The sequence below is a fragment of the Carassius auratus genome, chromosome 49, assembly GCF_003368295.1.
Source record: "Carassius auratus strain Wakin chromosome 49, ASM336829v1, whole genome shotgun sequence".
Classification (NCBI taxonomy): domain Eukaryota; kingdom Metazoa; phylum Chordata; class Actinopteri; order Cypriniformes; family Cyprinidae; genus Carassius; species Carassius auratus.
This window is the reverse complement of record NC_039291.1, coordinates 6,250,158-6,274,813: the sequence shown is the minus strand read 5'-3', so window position 1 is coordinate 6,274,813 and position 24,656 is coordinate 6,250,158. Positions and strand designations below refer to the sequence as shown.

At 36.8% G+C, this 24,656-nt stretch overlaps 1 protein-coding gene and 1 long non-coding RNA gene across 2 annotated transcripts; one reads left to right on the top strand and one right to left on the bottom strand.

The window, feature by feature from the left end:
• Positions 1–5,626: 5,626 nt before the first annotated feature.
• Positions 5,627–19,673, bottom strand: LOC113066097 (programmed cell death protein 6-like). Its single transcript, XM_026237734.1, has 6 exons — positions 19,461–19,673; positions 17,346–17,407; positions 9,210–9,254; positions 8,443–8,601; positions 8,117–8,226; positions 5,627–6,296 (listed from the first exon to the last, which is right to left on the bottom strand). The coding sequence occupies exons 1-6, from the start codon at positions 19,541–19,543 to the stop codon at positions 6,198–6,200; spliced, it is 558 nt and encodes a 185-aa protein (XP_026093519.1). The 5' UTR covers positions 19,544–19,673; the 3' UTR covers positions 5,627–6,197.
• A 3,006-nt stretch (positions 19,674–22,679) lies between these two features.
• On the top strand, positions 22,680–24,031 carry LOC113066099 (uncharacterized). The gene is made up of 3 exons (XR_003279119.1): positions 22,680–22,750; positions 23,524–23,684; positions 23,984–24,031. It is a non-coding gene; the product is annotated as an uncharacterized LOC113066099 (long non-coding RNA).
• Positions 24,032–24,656: the final 625 nt, after the last annotated feature.

Sequence of the window (24,656 nt, the reverse complement as noted above, 5' to 3'; positions counted from 1 at the left end):
TACTACCTCATGCTTCAAGTAGTGAGAAGGACCTTAACAAAACTAGAAACAAATCAGTCAGGAAGGATAAGGAGACGTTTTGTCACTTTCATTTGCACTAAAGCTTGTGAAACTGATTCATAATCACTCTTGATTCCTGGACAGATTTAGGTTTGTTACTATGCTGCAAAAATCATTTTATATCTGGGGCAATTTCTCTTTTCCATTTAGATTCCAGTTGAGGCCTATGTAGTGATAAACTGAGTATCTTCTCTGAAAGTTGACACCAAAATTATAATTTGTTGGAAAATTTACTCACCCTCAGGCCACTCAAGATGATGAGTTTGTTTCTGAATAAATTTGAAGAAATTAAGCATGACATCACTTGTTCAACAATGAATCCATTGCAGTGAATGGGTGCCGTCAGAATGAGAGTCCAAACAGCTGATAAAAGCATCGAAATAATCCACAAGTAACCTACATGACTCCAGTCCATCAATTAAAGTCTTCTGAAGCAAAAAGCTGCATGTTTATAATAAACAAATGTATCATCAGGATACTGATCAAATGGATTTCTGTGGATTACTTGTGGATTATTGCTTTCAAACTATCATTCTGACGACACCTATTCACTACAGAGGATTTATAGGTGTGCAAGTGATGTAACACACCATTTCTCTAGATCTGTCTTGCTCTAAAAACAGCAGTGAAAATAAAAAATATGAAGCTTATAAAGCCTGACAGTGATGTACTGCAGACATCTGTTTTTTTTTTTAACTGCTAAAACTCTTTTTTATTAAATATGTTCAAAAGTATTTAAATATGCTTGTTCTCGTGTAATCAAAGCTGAAGGCAAGAATAATGTCCTTGAGCAGTGGGGTAAACAGAAAAATTAAGAGGGACTGTATAATATCTAATAGCACATATTCGACATGGTGCATTTTAAACATTAGGTCTGACAGCTGACTGGCCATCCTGCTAATGAGAGGCAGCAGCTCAATCAAAGATTTTCTCCTTGGTCTGTTCTCCACCGAGGCGACTATTGTGTCATTGCTGAATGTGTGCGTGCACTATATCCTCCTCATTATGTCTGTAATTGCTTTAACAGTGTGACCAACAGATGATGAATCCATTCATCTGCCTGTCCACTTGAGGTCATTTTAATTTGACACTCTGCCACCTGTCAAACACCAGTAACTTTTAACTTTTTGAAATTAATATCTTACATCGTACAAACATCTGCACTTGAAATGAAATGAAATAATGAAATAATTCTCCGGAGAGCAGCATTCAGTCAGCGAGCAGTATTTCAGCTGGGCCCCCCTCTGGTCTAGTGCCCTGGCCATGTGCCCGGTAGGCCTGTGCGTTAATCTGTCCCTTTGATAAGATTGTGTGCAATGTTTACTTGCTGATTGGCAGTAGGATGCAGTGTGATTAAGGGAAAAAGGCAGGCTGATGGAGGAAGTGTTCTGCTTGGAAATCTTGGGTCTTGGCATTCATGGGGATTGAATTGAATAGATTTTATATTTCCCTGGCCTTAAACTGCGTCCTCTAGTGGTCGCTATTGGGAACACCTTCAGCGTGTCTGAAGCAAACATCTTAATATGACAAGAACATTGGCAGATCTGTGTCCTCATTATTTGAGATCAGATGGCATGCACAGTCTTTGCGTCTTGTGTTTGGGCAAAGAACATGCAACGTCCTCAAGGGGGCAATCTGCATCCATCGTTTTTCAATGAAAAAGTTCCACTCTCTTTTGTTTTTCTTCTTGTGGGAGGGGAGACAGCAATTGGTTCCCACTTGCTCGGGACCTGCTGCTGAGGAGAATGTACTCAAGAGGTTCTCAGGTGGACCTGGCTGATGAGCTAAAAAAGGGACTTTCTGTTTCTTTGCCATTCAAACCCCTTCAAGGTGTATCCAGTTTGAATAGCAGGGCGTACACACAAGCTGTACACACAGTTGCACTGCACACCATGGCGGTGCTCCAAGCTTACCAGGCTGACCCGCTGAAAGACCTGGATAAGTGTCAGGGTCTTTCCCCTGCTGAGGTGGCCGAGCTGCGTTGCACCACAGATCTCATTCTCCACACTCCACAAACATACCACTAGTTCTATGCCTTTCTGTTAGGCTGCTCTTTTGTTTGAGCTTGGCAGGGCTTTCCTCATTCTAGTGGGTTGCCTATGAGCATGCCGCTCACAGGATGAGTGTCTTGAGTCTCCCTCTCATTTCTGAGAGTAGAGTCTCTCACTCCCTGAAGCTCAGTGAGGCAGCCATACCTGGTTGTTAGGCCAACTTTTGCCTCCCTAATAGGTTCCTCTTATGGTCGAGCTTGGCTGTTGTCCCCTCATATTGGTGGGTTGGCTATGAGCATGTTGCTCCCAGATTGGGTGTCTGAGTTCTCCTCTCTTTTCTCAGGGTCAAGCCCTCTGTTCGCTGGAGATCCATGAGGCGACCATACCAGGTGGATTAAGCATGCTGAGTGGCCTCCCTGATGACCGTCTTGGTGTTTGAGCCTTGCATTGCTCCCATTATTACAGGGTCACTTTGAGCATGCTGCTCCCTGGCTTGATGGGTCACCTTGAGCGCATTACTCTCAATAGTTCTGTTATGTGCAAAGTTGAGTATGTGAGTCCTCTTACTCAGAGTTCAACATTTCTTTTAATTTTGATGGTTATAACTGACAACTAATGAAAAGAGGGGAAGACTGCTGACTTGACAGTTGTCCAAAAGACGACCATTGGCACCTTACACAAGGAGGGCATGACACAAAATGTCATAGCAAAAGATGCTGGCTGTTCACAGAGCTCTGTTTCCAAGCACATTAATAGAGAGGTGAAGGGAAGGAAACGATGTGGTAGAAAAAAGTGACAGTGGCATATAAAGGGTTAAATATGATTGATCCTAGGTTAAAGCCTAAAGCGATTTACTATATTCGGCTAAAACCTTACCGCTCTGTGTTACCGCACCCTGGAGAGGATTGTGAAACAAAACCCATTCAAAAATGTGGGGGGGGTTCACAAAGAGTGGACTGCAGCTGGAGTCAGTGCTTCAAGAACCACTACGCACAGACGTGGAAGACATGGGTTTCTGCTGTCACATTCCTTTGCGTCAAGCCACTCTTGAACAACAGACAGCATCAGAAGTGTCTAAAGACAAAAAGGACTGGACTGCTGCTGAGTGGTCCAAAGTTAAGTTCTCTGATTAAAGTAAATTTTACATTTCCTTTGGAAACCAGGATCCCAGAGTCTGGAGGAAGAGGGGAGAGGCACACAATCCACGTTGCTTGATGGTTTGGGGTGCCATGTCATCTGCTGGTGTTGGTCCACTGTGTTTTCTGCAGTCCAAGGTCAATGTAGCCCTATACCAGGAAATTTTAGATCACTTTATGCTTCCTGCTGCTGACCAACTTTATGGAGATGCAGATTTCAACAGGATTTGGCACCTGCACACAGTGCCAAAGCTACCAGTGCATGGTTTAAGGACCATGTTATCCCTGTTCTTAATTGACCAGCAAACTTGCCTGACCTTAACCCCATAGAAAATCTATGGGGTATTGTGAAGAGGAAGATGTGATATGCCAGACCCAACAATGCAGAAGAGCTGAAGGCCACTATCAGAGCAACCTAGGCTCTCATAACACCTGAGCAGTGCCACAGTCTGATCGACTCCATGCCGCATTGCTGCAGTAATTCAGGCAAAAGGTATTGAGTATCTGAGATACTGAATTTGGGATTTTCCTTAGTTGTCAGTTATAATCATCAAAATTAAAAGAATTAAACATTTGAAATATATCAGTCTGTGTGTAGTGAATGAATATAATATACAAGTCTCACTTTTTGAATGGAATCAGTGAAATAAATCTACTTTTTGATGATATTCTAATTATATGACCAGCATCTGTATTATAATTTGAATTATAGCATTTATTTACAAGTGCTTAAACATAACTCGTAAATTGCTAAATTTATATTATAAAACTTTACTACAGAAACTTAAACTGTAAAGTGATATTTATCTATGTAAAATAACCACAGTGTAATCTTCCAATCAGTACCCTATGGGATCTCTTAAAATTAATCTTAAGAGTTAATCTACAGTTCTTTCACCAAGTCAGAGTCAAACTGCCACACTTGGTCAGTGTGCAAACTCAGAGGCACTCCATGCTGGCCCACATAATCTTCGGATAAACACTTAGCAATGGTCAATTGGTTGGTTAATGATTGCTTAATCACAATGTTGTTCCAGGGTCAACAAAGATCGTCCCAGGAACATCTCCCACTTGGTAAAATCAGGTTCTGCGGTCATTGTGATCAGTGATAAGTGATTGCATAGAGGTTGAGATATTTTGTAAACTAGTTCATTACTGCAAGAACATAATGGTTCCCTTTCTGATTAACAGGCAACTCTGTTAGATCAGCAGTAATTTTCTCAAAAGGAATGCTTGCAATTATGTGTTGCATTGGTGCATGCTGATGAGGCGTTGGTGGTCTCCTTGATTCACAGGCTTGACTAGACATGTGGGGCCAAAAACATCTCAGTAGAGCACTCTGCAATGTCTTTTGTGCACTGAAATGTCCAGAAGGCGAATTACCAAGAAAATTCTATAACACTTTTGGATGCCGCGCAGGTGGAACTACAAACTGCAAGATCTGATCACCTGGTGGGGATCTAACTTTACGGCAGAGAACAGAATCCACAAAAGTAAGCCTTGGAAACTCATTCCATAAATGTCTCCACTCGCTAGCAGTTCCTTTCAGCGCTGTATATGTAGGTCTCTTCTTGCTTGATACCCATTAAGCAAAAACACTTAGGACAGGATCGGCTCTCTGAGCCTGCTGTATATCTTCACCATCCATACCCAGACATACAAACATGTCGTTCCAAACCCATGAGACCTCCAGTTCGGTTTCACACTGAATCACACATGCGCAGTATCATCAGCTCCTCGGTTCTTGAATCGGACGCATCTGACAGAAACGGTTCTTGAATCAATGTTTTGTTCGTTATCTGGCTCGGCTCGGTGTTCATCTTCAGTTCTCTCTTCACAGCAGTTCAGTCAGTGTACTGTTTGAGTAAATGAATTACTTCGGGATATTGGTTTGTTTGAACTCAGAGGGAGTGTCAGCCACATTAAAAAAGTTAACAGCTTTAGTCATTTGTGGATTAATGCTTATTGCAGATGCAAACCGTTTTAAACGATTCAGTTTAAAGCGCAGAAAATCCAGAAAATGTCAGAAGAAGCTGGCTTTACAGAAGTAGAATACGGTTCGGTCTCCTCAGTTTGGGTTAACTAGCCCAATCGCATTACTAGTTGGGTTTTCTGGTAAAAATTACATTCCGAGGGGTAAAATACAAATTTTTTGCAATGCCCAATCAGTCCCTCCAACAGTATTTCAAATGCCCAATCATGTATTGCTCAAAATCATCCACTAGGGGGTAGCATTGTGAATAAAGTAAAATCATAAACATGCAATCCAACCTTTAAAAATATAGATTTATCTATCACATTTGACAGTAATGAAACACCATTATCTTAGGTGTGCGGACAAGCTATTGGTGTCCCTGTCCTTAATAAAATAAAAATCACTAACTGACAAAAAACAACAACAAAAACATTCTTTAAAAGATGCAAATACAAATTAAAGGCTCATTTTCAAACATGTTCCAGTTTTAATAAAACAGATATATTTTTTTGTTATTTTAACAGTTGTAAGGCATCATGCATGAAAAAGACATACAAAAGAATATGCACCTCCTTCCCAAAATAAAAGGTTGAATTACATTGTACAGATCCAAAAATATAATTCTTTACAAATATATGGAAGAGCTGACAGTCAATCCAAATAAAAGGATCTTAATTTGGCGAAACACAACTTGCGCTCACAGTATTTCATTGTAAACATGAATTCAGCCACATAAAGAATCATTAGTTCATGCTTTGACATTTAAGGAGGTTTTTCAGAAAGCATGCAACTGAGACGTAATATGATTTTCACAATGTCAACATTCCTTAAACACAGAGAGAGTGATATTTCAATAATAATAGTTAAGATAATAAAGAAATATGATATGACTACAAACAGACAGATGGAATGAAGAGTCATAAAGATCCCGTCCCGTGTTGTCCTGTAGAGGGTAGTGATGACTAGTCTCTGCTACAGACTGCATGGGGAGGGCCATTTGTTGTTTGGCACAGGAGAGTGCAGGCGTGTGTTGTGCTATACCACGTTGAAGACCATTGAAAGATACTGTTCGTATGACACCTGGATCCAGCCGTCCTGATCCGTGTCATACCGCCGGAAGACGTCAGTTAACCTCTGTTCAAATTCAAATATACACAATCAGTGTAAGGTGAACATAACTTCATCCCAAACTTCATCATGATTTTAAGCTTTAAAAAAAGACATAAAAGCACCATGAAAGTATAAATAAAAGTGGTCTATATGAGTCAAGAGAGCAATATGTTACAAGTCTTCTCAAGTCCAATGAGAATTTATGTTAGGAACAGGCCAAAATTGAGGTTTATTCACTGATAATCTTCACCTCCAGTAAACCGAACCACTGTAACTGGAACACTTCATCAGTGAGCTGAATCCAACAACAATTCGTGAACAAATGTGACCAAATCTGTAAATTAATTTGACCCCCAAACACTTTTTTTGAGTTATTTGACCGATCGTTGATCAAAGGAAGCAGTATCTGCCGATAACGATCACAGATACCACTCTTTTTGAGGCCTTCTTTTCATCATGTAGAATTATTTATGGTGATACTCCAGTCAGGACTGTTACAGACATTCATTCAGGGCCTGAATTTAAAATGGGGGGAATTCCCCTATTAGGTGACTCTATTGGGGGGGTTATTTTTTTCAAAACTATATAATTATACCACCTAAATGTTTGATCATGCAGTGCATTATTGTTTTTATAATGGGGTAATGTAAGTGGTACAGAAGCAGCATGGCCTCATATTGCGAGTCTGCTACTGATCCGTGACTGTTAACCACAAACACAACATTTATCCACTTTGATTTCAAACGCTGTTACTGAAAATGATTTAAGTGCATTGTGATTCTCTTTTTACGCAGTACAGTAATACAATCTTACTGTTGAACGATTAATCGCAATTAACTGCATCCAAAACAAAGTTTTTGTTTACATAATATATTTGTGTACTGTGTATATTTATGTATATATAAATAAATACACACACATGCATGTATATGATTAAGAAAAATACGTTTTGTTTATATATCTAAATTATTTATAAATACTATATGAATACAAATAAACGTACATGTAAATATTTAAAAATATATATACATGTATGTTTGTGTATTTATATATATATATATATATATATATATATATATATATATAAATATAAACATATATATATATATATATATATATATATATATATATATATATATATATATATATATATATATATATATATATATATATATAAATATAAACATATATATATATATATGATAAATATGCACAGTACACAAATACATTATGTAAACAAACTTTTATTTTGGATGTTATTAATAGTTTGACCGCTCTAGTTTGCCGTAGAAACACAGTAATAATGATAACTGTATGTTTTTGTGTACAAGCAACTGAAATAGATGGATCAGGTTAAAAATTATTCAGACTAGTTGTCAAATAGATCGACCAATTCATTGAAAAGATTTAAATAAAAAAATTACTAATTCACAAATGACCACAAATCATCTTATACCTGGTGTAAACAGAGCCATGCTGAATGTCAAGAGTTGCAGCAAATAACAAACTTTCAGTTGGTTGCTCATACAAAGCTACTGAATGTTTTCAAAAGACTATAAATGTAGTGCACGACTCACATGGACCACTTTTATGATATATCTAAGGTTAGATTTTTGCCATTTTTTCAATTAGACAGCCCCAGTATTTACTTTCTTTATATTTAAAAAGTGTGGCCAGGACAATCTACGAAAATGCTCCTTTCGTGTTCCACAGAAGAAAGAAAATCATAGGATTGGAACAACATGAGGGAGTGTAAATACCGACAGCATTTTCATTTCTGGGTGAACTATCCCTTTATAAAAATAAAAATAAAAGCAAATGTTGCATATAACACCGATCATTACCTGTAGTACAATACAGCACTGAATGAAGTCATCAAAAGCCACTTGGCTCCTCTTCTGACGGTCAAATTTCTCTATCAGTGTGTTGTAGAACTGATCTGATAGACGATAACCTGTGCAAAAGGAGAAGCGTTCGAAGTTCAGTGTTCTCCTCAAGGGTGACATTAATCATTTTCCATCAGTTTATTTGTCCTTCCTCTTATTGGTTTTGTGCATCAGTGCCTCTGCCTCTCATTCCTACAGGAGTTTCTTTAAACTCCTCAACAAACACATCCATCGCCTCCAGCTTTCCATTTATAGCAGTCAATAAGTAAGCATTACAAACTCACCGAAGCCAGTGAGCGCCTGTTTGAGCTCGTTCTTGTCGATAAACCCTGAGTTGTCCCTGTCGTAGGTGCGGAAGATGTTCTGCCAGTCTGTGATGTACTTCCAAACGCCGGCGAATTCATTGAAGTTAACCCCGCCTTTGTTCTCACGGTCAAACATAGCTGAAAAGAAAGAATTGTGGGAACAGTGGGCGCATTTAGTCTTCAAATTCACACTTTGTTGACATTTCATTGATGCTGGTATTAAGTGACTGGTGAAGTAATTGTCTATCAAAAACATATGTTTACAAAGTACATTTATAAAATTTTGCCCTCGATTTGAAAAGATTGAGCACAAGTTAGAATCACAAAAACTGTTTGAGTTGGCCCAAAAATGTGGAAAATATATTCAAGAAAGATCTAAATTGAACTGTTATGGAGGCCATGTGTATCCACTTGAAATGAGCTGAAAGTGATCACTGTATTGTGGAGTTAGGAATCATTACACACAGTCAATTATTATTGACTAACTTTCTCCAGTAAAGCTCTGCCGATTTCTGTTGTTCACGACAAAAACCTTCCACTTTCTGAGCTACTTTTTCAACGCAGATGACAGCTACATTCTTCCAGTTTGAGCTGAAACAACTGAACCTTTCTCAGCTAAGTGCGCTAATAGGAAACACTGCAGGTTGTCATGGAGCTCACAAACAAACACGAGGATTGAAAAAGAGAAAAAGACTGCATGTCTATGTTTTTGTCAATCATAGAAAATAACAATACTCATTACTCACATATAACTGATCTGACAGTCACGGGGTTGAAAGGTGTCCATGTACCTGGGAATGAAACAAAAACAGATAACAATCGGTTTCCATGTAAAACTAAATTATTAAAACAACAAAACAGAAGCTTGAGTCCATATGCCATCAGTCCTGTAAGTCAAATAAGTGAAATAAAATATTAAATGGATAATGAAGGGCATGAATTGATTTTATATATAAAATAGATATTAAAAAAAATATTTTTCATGTTATCACTAAAAGTAAACATTTTGCTAACATTGTATTATATTAGGTAGATGTTTGCCAGTGCCTGATTATGTTTTGGAACCTGTTAAAAGTGTAAAACAGACTTTTTCTGCTGAGTGCTGTCTTTGACGTCAACTGCCAACATAAAATTGGATTGCTTATTTTTAGGTATTACAAATACTTTTATTAGTTTAAAATATATTATTTATATATATATATATATATATATATATATATATATATATATATATATATATATATATATATGACAGTATACATTCTATATGATCAAATTATTGTTCTGGTGTAATGTTATACTGTAATGTGGTTATGTCAGCAAAAAAAAAAGTGTCTTTGTGGAGTATTTAGAGTTAGTGTTACGTTGTATTTCTACATTTAAGTAATGTTAATTAACAGCACGCAATTATTTGGGTTTGAGTTAGGATTTGGGTTAGTTGGTCTGGGGTTGCAACTTGTAACATGGACAACTAGTATTCTAGATTTAAAGGGCATATATGCCCCTTTTTACAAGATGTAAAATTAATATTATGGCTCTCCTGAATGTGCCTGTGAAGTTTCAGCTCAAAATACCATACAGTATAACGTGTAAAAGTGTCTTTTTTGCGGGGCGGGTCTAAAAAGTGCAGTTTCAGGGGTGTGTTCCCTTACATGGAAATGAGCTGCAACTTCCCGGCAGACTCCAGAAGGAGGCGGAGCTTAGACGTCTCTGCTTTGCATATGGCAGTAAACAGAGAAGAAGCAACATGAGCGAGAGTGAGCGGACCGGTATTCAGCCGTACGTGTATGGACTGGACTCAAGGAGGGACTACAGCAGAAGAAACAATAATGTGAATGAACCAGAAATGTCTCGGAATGGTAGTTTGAATCTTTTATGTACTTGTGTATAGTATGTTTAGTTTTTCACAGCCGCTTTGCAAAGATGGATGCGACACCTAGAAAGTATGTGATACAGTTCACCAATGCTGTGTGCTTAAATGAAACAACATACAAAAACAAATACTGTTTAGACATTAAGATAAATAAGCCACTTGACCACTCTGTCCTCTGTGGATCAGTCACAGGTAGACAATGATGACTCACGTGTTGAGGCTTACATCCTGAAACAAAGCATATACGCTATATCTTAATTACCGTGATTATGAGATACCACACGCTCACGTCCTTGTAGAACTCGTGATTACAACTTGTGAACTGGGAATTTTCCACTTGTACTTGTACCTCCTGACCACCTCAGATTCATTAGGCGCTATGTATAGGCATTGATAGTGCCATAGAGTCCAAGTGTGTGAACAGCTCCAAGCAGAACGTCATGTGTTCTCATCTCAGAATTACAGTAATTACGACATGGTGTGAATACAGCAATTGCTTTCGACACAACCGGACACGCAGACAAAACGGTGGACATGGCACAACACACTGAGAGCTGAGGATTTGGTAATGCATGCCTGTCAGTCAATAGCAGTGGGTGGGGCTACCGAATTATACGACATCATATTGCGGACAGGATCCAAAATGCTTGTTTTTTGAGCCTGGTTTAAAAAAAAAAAAGACTGGATGGATTTTTATCCTTCTAAGATGACTGCGTACACACAATTCCAACACACAAGTGAAGTGTTATATTTAAAAGGTGATTTTGAATAATAAGTGTCTTTCGAGGTTACAGTTTGGCATAGTGTTAGGCACATCTAATTTTGCCAAATTAGTGTTATTACTGTATAGTAAATAGCTACATGTAACAAGTGTAACAAAGACCAAGTGTTACCAAAACATTCTTCACCTTTCAAAAGTATGTGACATTTTGATGAAAGATTATGAACAAACTCTTAGGGCCGTTTCATAGTCAACGCACGTGGGGGCGACATTGCAAGTATTGTACATTAATTCAAGTATATTGTGTTTACAGAAGAAGAAGGTTTGAATACAATGGCGGGCGAAGAGGAAAATTTATGCGAACTTATACGTATTCATCCACATTTATACGATAGTTCATCAGCAACAGAATACACTCCTCTTCAGTTGCCATTTTGATCTGAATATCACGCGACCCGAGTCTACTAATATCACCCAACTCTACTACCCCCTGTTGCGTGAGCGGTGTATGGCATACATGCATCACCCGTGACGCTTGCGTTTACTGTTTAGAATAATACGCAGTGAGCAATCGTACACAGTAAAACCATTCAATAGAGTCAATTTAGATTTCATATCTTAGGATAGCCAGAGGTACTAACACAACTGTGTAGTATCCTTTTTTCCTTCTTTGTAACATGTTCACTCACGGGCTCCTTTGAATCTGTTTCATAATGCCTATAGGGAGTGGCATTACAGTCATAACATGAGGTAGTAAGAAAGACATTTCAGGTACGCTTCAATAGACACCCTTCACTGACCTGGAGGAACACCTTTATAGTCTATATACGTCATTCTCTTATTCCAGCTCAGTGAAACCTCCCTTTCTGCTTTGGCTGAAAGAACACCATCATTTGTTTGAACGTGCTTATCTTAGCACACCTACAACACACGGTGGGCACGCAGGGGGAAACAACACCGGAAGACACAGGACTGAAACGCACAGCTGTAAAATAAAGCCATTCTTCTTGGCAATGCGGAGCCATGACCTGACACACGCACAGAGCCATTATGAGAGAGAGGAAGGACTTGTACTGGTCAAGAACAATCAGGGAACAATCATAATGCTCCTCTAGCTGGTGGGACGGGGATAGTTGTAAACAGAATGGAGAAAATTATGTTCGTAATGTTTTTTAAAGAAGGATTGTGTTCCTGCCAAACAAGACCACTAAGGTCACCCTGACCATATTAGGTAGGCTAATGGAAACAGTGGGAATAACGTGGTGTCATCTCAGAAAGAGAATGGCTGCTAGTGGTAAGGACTGGAGAGGAGGCAGGTCTGAATTCAGGCACAAAGACGCCCCTATGTGTTGCACACTGGCTCCAGTCAAAGCGCTGCCTACTCCAGGAGGAATCATGGAAAATGGCAACATTCCCATCGCTCCACGAGACAAGTACACAGCAGTCTGCCGCATACAACAACACTGCATATGTTAACACAAGTACTTCTTTTTAGATCATATTCAAGAGTCAAACACAGCATTGATAAAACAGCAATTTTGAATGAACCATGAAAAAATTGCTATATTATACTATTTTGTACATTTTACCAGTCCTAAGACTGTATTTGATTTTATATATATATATATATATATATATATATATATATATATATATATATATATATATATATATATATATATATATACACAACACACTACTGTTTAAAAGTTAAGCAAGTTTTTTTTTTTTTTTTTTTTAAGATTTTAATACTTTTATTCACTTAGGACAATAAAGACATTTGTTATTATAGCATTTATGCAAATTATCTTTTGAAATTTCTATTCATCAAAGAATTAAAAAAGGGCAGCAGGATGACTTTTTTCAATATTGATAAGAAGAAATGTTTCTTGAGCAGCATATTAGCATACTGGATATATTACAATAGAAAAAAGTTATTTTAAATTATATTTTACAATATTACAGTTTTACTGTATAATTTTTTTTAATTAAATAAATAAAGGCTTGGTGAACTTTTTTCATAACATTCTCCATCTCTTCATGAAGCTAAAAGGGCAAGACTTTGTTTTTATATTTTCATTTAAGCAGCCTTAAGTGAGTTTTTTTTTCCTAAGTGTCACCGTGTCTCCACATGGTGATCTGAAGAAAATGAATAAACTTCAGGGTTCATATATACAGTTCTGATTATAGTTTTTCCTCCAAGATCAAAACTGCTAAATGTCGGAGTCATAATGGGCATTTTATTTTTCTTTGTAGAATGTTTAATTTTAATTGCTTATGTTGCGTACATCAGTGAGGGTTTCATTTGCACAATTCAATTTAAAACACATAATGTTGCATTTTTATATAAGGTTACCAGCCAACTAGTTTTTTTTTTTTTAGATAATCATCACTTGGTAAGTCTTAATTTAGAGCTAGTAAGCTCCAAACACCCTAATCAAGTCTGACTATATGTAAAGTTAACAAAAAATGTACAACCTTAACTCTGACAGCATTAACACCACAAGCAACCCTTTCAGGCAGCAATCCACATCCGAGAGAAATAAGTGAGCCAGGCCCCATAGTACTATAAAACAAAGTCAGCCACAGCTGAACATGCATAACCTTTCTCAGTGCTGATAGCAAGTTTGAATGCTTTCCTTTCCATTTATGCTTTCTGAGTATAAATTCATTATGCCCTGGTCAGCGGAGTGAAATTATAATGCAACATTGCTAAAGTCAGTGAATTGAATAGTTGTGACACAGTAAATCAAAGTTGCGCACTGCCACTGTTTCAGCAATGACCTCTGATATAAATCTACGTGAACAGCAGCATCGGAGGAAATCAAGAGAGCATAAATATGTTGAGCCAGCTAAACGACAGAGCTGAGAGGAGAGCACTTTTACTGTAAGACAATCTAATAAAATCAGACACCCTGAACAACAATTAGAGAGAGAGAGAGAGAAAGAGAGAGAGCTAACAAACTAAGAGAGTCAGCCAGTGGACAAAACTAAAGCAAGATTTATTTTATTTCTTGTTTATAGAAAATGTATTCATATACTTATTTACGCAATGATTTATACAAATCTATTCTTGTTTTGTTTATGTATTATATAATCATTATCTGTTCTTTGTTCATGCAATGGTCTCAATGCTTTGAATTGAGAGAGAGAGAGAGAACTACAGGAAATGTTTACACTTTATTATGTTGCTTATTATGTATGTATACAGATATAGTTTTCTGGGGATTTAAAATGATTATCAAATGTACATTTTTAACGCACTTCTTCAAGTTTAAGAGCTTAAACATATATTTTCCAAGCATCTTTGATTCAGCTTGGTAAATTCAATTCATTTACACAGTCGGTTCCAACTGTCTGTCGCAATTCGTCAAAGCAAAACTCTGAGTCTATAAATCATGTGTGTTGTCACTGAAAATATATTCCCAATGGTTTTTCATGTAGTCTACTGAAAATGTTTTAGGTGTAAACAGAAATGTTTTTTTACTAATGTATTGACTACTAGCAAATTACTCTAAAACCGTATTATGTGTGGACGAAATGCCTTTAGTATTTTAAGATTTTTACTATTTTAGTTCTTACAATAAATATTTTGAATCTACTTGAATCTGTTTGGTCAAAATTATGGTTTCTTTTGAAAAAAGAAAAAAAAAGTGGCATTTCAAAAGAAATACAATAATATGGAGATATAATGCTGAAAATCATTGAATGATACATATACTGCAGACATATAGAGACATATTCACCACATTAGAGTCGAGGTAAGAGGTCAGCCTGGGGCGATTGCTGTGTCCCTGGTGTGCATTCAGAGACTCAGAACAGAGCAATGGAGCAGATTTGTATCATGAAAAGCCCTATACAAATAACTTGAACTGAATTGAATGGAATACACTTTATAACACATGACATGTAATGTCTGTTTTAAACCTCTACAATACTAATAGTACACTTCTTTAAAATATTACAGAGTTACACAGAAGTATACTTCACAATGATGTGCTGCTGAAAAGTATAGACAATGACAATGATCTATGTGCTATAACACAGAACTGCACTGCAGCAGTGCTGACAGGAACATGCATTGCAATCAGCCAGATGATAACAGAGTTTCCTGCTAATTCTGCACCTCAATGAGATGAGCACTACATCTGCCTTACTGCTTGGAGCAGATAACAGCTTCTGGCAGGAGTAAAAGAACTCTGATCCACTTTGGCAGCAAGGCCATATGCTCACGAAGCAGAATAGGCTGAGGAGGTATTTGACTAAGGCACATTCCATATGTGATGTCCCATTACTTATTTTAGAGAAAAGACATATTTGATAAACTATTATCAAACACAAAGATAGATTGGAATGAAGAGTAGCTAGTTTTGATACTTCTAATGCCTCTATCCTCTCTTAAACCAATGATTTTAGTCTGTTCTACCACAGAAGTCACACAATAGCATTTTAAATGTGTTCATTTACAAAAAAAAACGAACTTTCCTCTACACTGTGACTTAAGAAATAGCATCATGGGGAGACATAAACTACAGTTCAAACGTTTAGGGTGAATAAAACTTTCTTTCAAAGAAATTCATATTTTAATTAAGCAAGGATTCATTCAAATGATCAAAAGTGAATTTTACAATGGTAAGGCCAATTCACCCTGCACTGACAGATACGCTGGTCGAATCAACATTTTTGGGGCTAGCCATCGGCATTAAGGCCTGTTCACACCAAGCACGATAACTATAAAGATAACGATAAAGATATAGTTCTAAAATTTGTTCTCAATATAAAAGAATAGCAGAGTCCACACTACAACTATAACGATCAAGGCACAGAGAAACGGTATCGTTGGAATCATTTTCAGAATTTTTCCAGCTGATGAACAATACAAACATTGACATCCAATCAGAATCCATCCTGCTGTAACGAGCTCGAGGATTTAAAGCGGCAGACACACGTGCGCTCAGAATAAAAGACTTTATCGTTTGCTGGTGTGGACGCTAATATCGTTATCTTTATAGTTATCGTTCTTGGTGTGAACGGGTCTTTAGTCTACATCTTCTGGTTTGAATTGGCCTTTACTGTTGTAGAGGTCTGAAAAAAGACATTGCATGTCACGTGTTATAAGTGTATGGCTGGTGGCAACCTGTGGTTCAGAGCTCAGGTCAAGTTTTTCAGCACTGCTCCAGTCCATTGCTCTGTTCTGAGTCTCTGAATGCACACCAGGGACACAGCAATCGCCCCAGGCTGACCTCTGACCTCGACTCTTATGTGCTGAATATGTCTCTATATGTCTGCAGTATATGTATCATTCAATATTTTTCAGCAAGGATGCATTAAATCGATCAAAGGAGGAGCAAATCACCATTTTGGGGGTTTTGGATTAGTGATAATGGCTGGCTGTAATCGGCTGGCTGTCGGCATTGGCCTGAATCTTCTGGTTTGAATCGGCCTTTACAATAATAAAATTTTCAATAAATACTGTTTTGTTGAACTTTCTATTGATCAAAGAACACTGAAAAAAAATATCACAATTGAAAATCACAAACAAACCTTTAGAAAATGAATGGAAAATAACACCTCACATTATATTTTGCTTGACCTCAAGGTTAAATAACATTATTTCTTTTGCTGACCATTAATTAAACATAAATTAAATCAAAAACAATATTTTAAGAGTGTCATTATTATTTTCTACCCTATACATGGAAAATGCATTAATACTGAGATTATCTGAAATCTCCAATAGTCATATATACAATGATTTGACTGCTGATTATTACTTGGTTTTTCACGAACAAGAAAATGTTGCAACAAAAATCAATGTGGGCAACAATACGGTGAACATTTTCCCTTGTGTGGGAACAATCTTTAAAGATCGTCATCATATAAAATGTGATCACTGATAAAAAAAAAAAATGTAAAAAAGACAAAGGAAATATCTTTTTAGTGCAACAAAATAAAGTATACTTTCAAATGAAAATATAAGCGCGGCACATGTAAATTGTGCTATATCATATTGCCAAGAATAATAGTGTTGGCAAAACCATTTGACAGCTGTTACAGATAAACACTTGCTGTGTTTACAAGAAATGTTTTTTTCTTCTACAAAGAAACCTGGTTCCCTTTATTAATAGGCTCATATTCCAAAATTAAAGGTAATCAATGGTACCCACACAATATTTATACTTCAGTGCTTCTGGTGAATATTTATCTTCCAGCTCCGGTTGGAATATGTTTACTGATGACTAAAAAGTAAGAAAAAGGGAAAATTAATGGGGGGAAAAATAAACATACCATTTGATAATGCCTGCTGAAGCTCTGTGTCTGATATTGCCCCGCTCCTGTCTTTATCTACCCTGGAGAAAACAGAAAAATGATTGATCATTTGCTCGCCAAAATAATATAATTCATGTTAAAAACATTTGTTCTATAGTGAATGACTAAAATACAATGACAGTGTCTAAAACGGTAATGAGACAAATAGGAAACCAAAACCATTTCCGGATGTGAGCCTTGTCAAATGAAACTAAAAGTAAAAGCTTCAGAACAAGCTTTCAGAGGCTTTATAGACAGAGATTTCAAAAGACTCAGATTTCATGTTTCAAATGTACTCCGGAAAAGGTCCATTCATTTACATCTAAACAGTTTTCTTTTCCTTTGAGTTTACATGTGGCACATTTTAGAAAAGTGTCTTGGGAAGCTAGTTGATCTGTTCTTCTACATCCTCACATATTCATTCATAGGTTCATTTCAGTCAAAGCATGCCAGCGACAACTTTAAAAGAGTGAAAGTTTGTCTCACACGGAGCAGATTGACTATTTCTGTTGTTGGGGGTGTCTTTTCCATTACACATATGCCATGAATCGTAAAAAAGGACTTGTTTCCATCACAGGCCTTCTGAACTGAATTTGAGGGAAGGTCGTTCCTTGTGGAAATGACATGTATTATTTGGTCTGTTTTGTAATAAAGAGATTATGGTAGAAAGGGATTGAGTTTTACCAAATCCTGTGCTACATTATTATGAAATGAGCATGAAAGCAATATGCCTTAGCACACCAACAAAACCCCTGTATTTCCAAGCAGCCGCTGAAAAAAGAAAAAAGAAAAACAGAAGCGACGTGCTAGAGAGAGGCCTCCTCAATAATTTGGACACATAAAACCTTGAAAGAGAGTCTAGTCTGGGCCATAACCGCAGAAAACTGTGAAAGGACTATCTTGTTGGCTTGTTTATCTAATAAGCCCCTCCTCAGCCAGGCAATATTTAACATATGTGACTCTTGTTCACACAAGGGATTTTGAAACAACCTTCAACTTCAATCTTTATGTTGTGAAGTCAGATAAAACATGGTCTGAGGATCATTTAAACTAATTTATTAGATGGACTGACTAAACCAGAACTTCCATTCAAGGAAAGTATGATCAGATTCAGGACACCAAGGGTCACTTTTCCCTTAAAGGAAAATGGAAAACATACAAGCAACCACTTACAGGTCATATACATTAAAAGTAATCATAATCCAGCCATAATATAACAGTTCACCTTGCAGTTCAGTATTGTCACGGAAACTAGAAATAGTTTCCATACTCACAGATGGCTCGTGTGTAATGTATAGATCAACACTGGTGACTCACTGGCACCTCTGATATTCCCGAGTCATATGACCGAGAATATTACAATATAACAGGAATGTTGCTATGTGGCGTTTACTGAGATGCATCCGTCTGCGTTTTGACGGCGGTGTGATGCTATAAGGGCCGTTTATACGAGTTATTGAGTTCAAAACGAAAGTTGAACTACTTTTAACTTGTCAAGGCATCTTAATAACGCAACGGGTGTGGGCGCGAGACGTTAACAACATAGTGACGTAATGGGTACGCGAGTATTTGTAACGTTACATAAACCAACAACAACAAAAAAAATTTATATATAACGTTTTATATATATATATATATATATATATATATATATATATATATAGTGCAACTATAACGCAAGAACTCGTCCCATGAGAAAGAGTCAATCCTATACAGTATTACATAATTCATTACTATGAGACGAGCAACTTAGTTAAACCAAAACAACTCACTCTCTGTTCACTTATATACAAAATAACATCGAATGACAGTCGAAACTATTAAAAACGAGTTCATCTCAAATGTTCAGTTGAAATAAAAACTGAGTTAACTGTTTTGAATGTCGTAATACTGAAAGTCAGACGAGAAGAGTCTGCTATCAGCCGAATAACAATCGAAAAACGGCGGAAGTACAAAATATTATAGACATTTGCGTTTGCAAGCTATACAATCCTCTACTGAAGTTCCCCAATGCATTTCGTACGTGGCTTGTGAGAACAAGCTCTTTCCTGCTGCGCTTGTCAAATGCGGAATCCGTGCTCGTGTTTCACTCACCTCTGAAATATATTCCATAAAAAGCTCTGATCCGGCGGCGCGCTGTTATATTGAGATGGTCTATACTGATTATGGTAGGCCATATCCTCTGCTTGCACCGCTAAACGATCAAATGCGCTCGACGAGGAGCGAACTTGCTCAAATCTTATCTGACTCTAAAAAATTCTTCACGCAAAGGCGTAGCGTCAAACTCTGCACTTCCCATCAAAATTAGCAGACGTCACACGGGCCCGCCCCCGTCGAACTCTCCCGGGGACATTCCGCTGTTTGATTGGCTTGTCTCCTGTCAGTTTGGACAGTTTGCGCTAAATGGGCGGGGCCAACAGTCTGACAAATGGAAAATGTGAACTGTTCTGAAATTAAATATTTTTGTTTGCCACATTTTGACAAGATACGTGTATCCCCCCCCCCAATTACCAAGAATATTCAAGGCCAAAGTTACAAATATTATGATGTTTGTAGGTTAACATAATTTATTAGACATCCGTATTATCACACAAAGAAATATTTTTTTATCTGAGTGACATTAGTCATTTATGCTATTTATATGCAGAATAATATTTGTAAATATAAAAAATTATCTACAGTCCCTCTGACCCTCAAATGTGTGTCAAAACATAGAAAGCTGCCTATCTAAACAGCAATGTAGAGCATAAAAACGCGCCAAGATGCTGTCTATGTAGGCAGCTCACTAGGCTTTGAGACGCCGGCTTCATCTGTCAATCATTCCTCACAGAACCGATTGAAAAAGATTACCGTATTGATTTAGCGCTTGTCTATGGAAATTCACATTATCTCATCGTGTTTTTGGCATAAGTAAAGTATAACCAAAGGTTATCAGATTAGATTTTTAAATTAGATATCGATTAAGTTGAGTATACCGAACTCTGAGGTGAAATGTTTGTTTCAGCGTCACACTGACTGTTTCTACTATCTGTCATGCACTTTAGTACATATAGCTATATATATAAATATATTATGAATTTAAAAATAATTACTGGCCATTTGTTAAAATAAATAAATAAACGCATCACCCTTTATTTATTTATTTATTATCCTATTCACATAATATAACCACGCTGTGGTAAAGTTTTTAGACGACTGGATAACTCCGTAAGTTAGCAGTCAAATTTAACTCTATATAATATGGAAAGTTAAAATAAACTCCATAGAATATGTACATGTTATACTGAACCTAAATTGAGACACACTTAGATAATAAGAGTCACCAGGAAATTTAGAATGGGATTTATCAAAATATCGATTGAAGTTTTTGATGATGAAGTTTGTTTGTTTTCAGGTTGGCAGCCAATAAAGGCATCAGGATTTCCAGAAGAGAGCATCTCCAGGTCAATGTCAGGCAAGCAGAGAAATCTCTGTTTCTGATTTACAATATCACCATATCAAAGTGGATGATAATAATGAGTGGTACTCTTTCTTTCAGGTGTTTTATTTTATTTTATTTTGAGTATGTTAACATATGATTTACATATAAATGCCTGTTTAATAAATAAATGACAGTCTTAAATATGCCAGTACACATTACCTTATAATAAAGGTCATCTAGATATAAAAGTCTTAAAGATATTGTAGCAAAAATTGTTTGTTTTATTTGAATGTGTTGTTGGAGAATATAGTGAAAGATTTTTCATTTTCTAACAAGTTAATACAGTCATAGAATTCCATTACATTGTCCATAAATGTGTTTTCATCATATTGAAATAAACTGAAATATTTTCTGTTTTCCCCACAGAGGAGGTCCAGCAGACCACTGAGCATTTGCTTCACGCAAAAAGACACTTGAACATTAACATGCTGGATACGGACAGGTCCGATTCAAGGTTGTCACTGTCATTTTGTGTCACTAATATAATTCATTATGACACAGACGTTCATGTTGTTCTTATATACCCGTGACAGCTGTTTATATGACTGCTGTTGCTATTATTCCCCTGAGAAGCTGTTCTGGGACTGTGTTTGGGGTGATGGGGGTTGACTGTGAGCTGCCTAGTCCTTACTTGCCATCTCAGAGGATGAACAGCCCATGCAGTTAGCATGAATTATTAATTGGAATCATATCTGGAGGCCAGAATATTTTAGAGACCTGGATCCACTAGCGTCTGCATAGCAGCCAATAAAAACATTAGCATTTACAGTCCTGAATACAATAATGAATTTATCTTGCACATCACATTAACCTTTACCCTTTTTTTTTAGCCATTCAGGCATTGTTTTCAGTCACAGCACTTTATAGAGGGCACATCTCCTCTGGTGGCCAGAAAGGAAATTACATGCCCTAAAGGTGAGATTTTGAAATATTGCAGCTGATGTGGGTCAAAGGGTTGATCCTTATGATTTTCACCCAATCTGTCCCTGTCTTTCCCTTTCAAGACTTCATTGCTTGTTCTGAATCAATTACTATCAAAGACGCAGAGTCGGTGCATGTGCTGGCAGAGGAGATGATTTTCACTCTTCATGCATCTCACTCTTCCCTACTGGCAATAAAAAAATGGACAGAGATCTATTTGAGTCTGAACACATGATGTCACTTTTGTACCATTTGCCTCCACAAAATTCATACAGTTTTAGTTTTAGATGAAAACAGATCAGCTGCCCACATGAAGCTTAGTCATGGAGAACACCAGATGATATCATTCATTCCTTTTAGTCTGTGTTTATCTTACTCACTTCATATGCTGTTTCCCAATCTCATTTTCCTGATTATATTCCAGTTTGGTGGAGGGTTACCTGAAGCCACGGCTCATGAGATCAACATGCTCATGCACGAAGATCAGTTCCCTCTTGGTGGGGAGATCGATAAATGAATAGTTGGACTGATAGATAGACACAAATATTGATCAATTAAGAGAGCTAATGTGTCATTATTAGCCATTCACAGACCCACACAGAGTTTTGCCCACAGAAGTCTGCAGAATGCTTTGCAGATTTCTGCCGAATTGGAATGAAGTAACACCTCAGCCTTTACTCCAGACCTCAGTTTTGCATATTCCTTCAAAAATCATTCTAATATGCTGATTAGATTTTTTTGTGGAAACTGTGACATGTTTTGAACTTCTGCGTTTTAACTTCTTTGCAGATATCCCCTAAAACCCAGCACAGAAAATGCCAAAAATATAACACTTAACTGTCTGCTACAAATAGAGTTTTCTAAAGACATGGATCTATAAGTACGTTTTTTTTTTTTTTTTTTTTTTAGATCAGGAAGACAAGGAGAGACAGAGGGCGAAGAAATCAGGAGATCTAGATCCTGCTATGGTCTCTATAGAACAGTGGTAACTCTGAGGGAAATAGAAATAAGAAGTACACAATTCTAATTTGGTTAGTCAAACTGCACCCAATTCGGATTTGTTTGTCAAATTCTTCTTTGACTGACTGTCTGCACTGTAATTGTGCAAGACCTGCTTATTCAGACGTGTAGTCAATAACTGGTGTATCTACTTAATGACTTAATGACAATGTCAATGGTTTTAACAACAACTTAGAGAATCATTGTGGAAATTATGTTTCTTTATGCCTATAATGACATCTTGCTGCAATGCTGAACTCATGGAGTGCAACATAAGCTTGAAAGCATTAATGCAGTTTAATAAACTGTGTCTGAAACCATGCAGTCATTCACTACAGTAGATGCCACAGTTCACTGTATAATAAAAGACTGAGCAAACATGAGAGAATTTGGACATTACTGAGCATTTTCTATATTATTACATACTTGATTCAGTCCTTTTCAGGTTAAAGGACATTTCCAAAAAATAAATTAAAAATGGAACAGATTTTAAACCACGTCAATGTGGTGGTCATTGTTTTTGTTTAGTTTTTTTGTTTTTTGTTTTTTTCAGTCAGGCAGACTCTTGGTTTGGATGAGAGCCAACAAAACATCAGTTTAGACTGATGTTGGGCCAAATGTCCTTGACTTAAACATATCTGAAATAAATCTTCTTGACTGTACAGTTTACATGAGCCCATAATGTTTGCCCGAACTGGCCGCTTGTGTTGACCAGGTTATTGCTGTTCTAAACCATCCCTGAATGCATGTTTGCAGACTGAAAAAGAGCCAGTGCATCATGGGTGAGGGGAATGGGCGTCTTACAGAGGTCACCTTAGATAGGGTCGCTATGGAGATGACCCCCCCCCCCCCCCATCACCATACTACCAACCACAGAAGCCAGTGAGAGAGATGAGGAGATGGAGCACTCCAGTGAGGTTTGTGACTGTAGCCATGTCCACATTACCTTGCCCATTATGCTCTAGTGTTATATAATCCATATGTGTTTTGAAGCATGAATGTCTTTGTATCAAAGGCAGTTACACTGGCCTGGATACACAACAGTGTGCTCGGTGTTTTAATAAAATCTTTCTCTTTCATTCATATATACACAATTTTTATAAAATTATCTGTTTTGATGGTGAATCCGTCTTTACAAGACTATTTAATTATTTGCTTATATGATTCTCTTTCTTTATTTCTGTCTATCTTTCTTTCTCTTTTTTTTCTTCTCTAGTCTGACACTCTCAGAAGCCATCAGCAGCAGTCCTGCTCAGCACACCATACCTCTCATAAATGCTTGCTCATATATAAAACTTGTCATAAAATCATCAACAGCCTTAGAAAATCTTTCTTTTTAATTATTTGATAATGCATACAGCACAAATATTAGAAGTCTTAAACTGCTCATTTCAGACTCAGGGAACTGATCTCAGAGATTTACGAATACACTTTTATTAAGTACACTTTTAAAATATATATATTTTTAATAATGTGAAATAAAAACTTTTACTTCACATTAAATTATTGTTTTAACAATCTGTGTTTGTGCTTTAAATAACAAGCTATAATGGTGACAGAAACTACCCACTTTACATGTTAAAGTATGCTTTTTGCAAGCACCAACTTTTCATTTCAAATTTTTTTTTTTTTTTTTTATAATTTATTTTTCTGTCTGTTGATGGTATTTTCTGATTTAGTGAATGAGAAGAAATACCCAGAATCACATTAATATGTCAACAAAATGAAAACAAAACAAAAATAACATTGAACCTGGCTTCATCCAGCATTTAGATTTCTGTTTAGGAAATTTATGGAAATTAGGGAATATTAAAATAGGGCCTAATTTGCATATGTAAGTGTCTGTAAACATTAAATTCGGTTCGCATATTATTTTAAAGTATCTTATT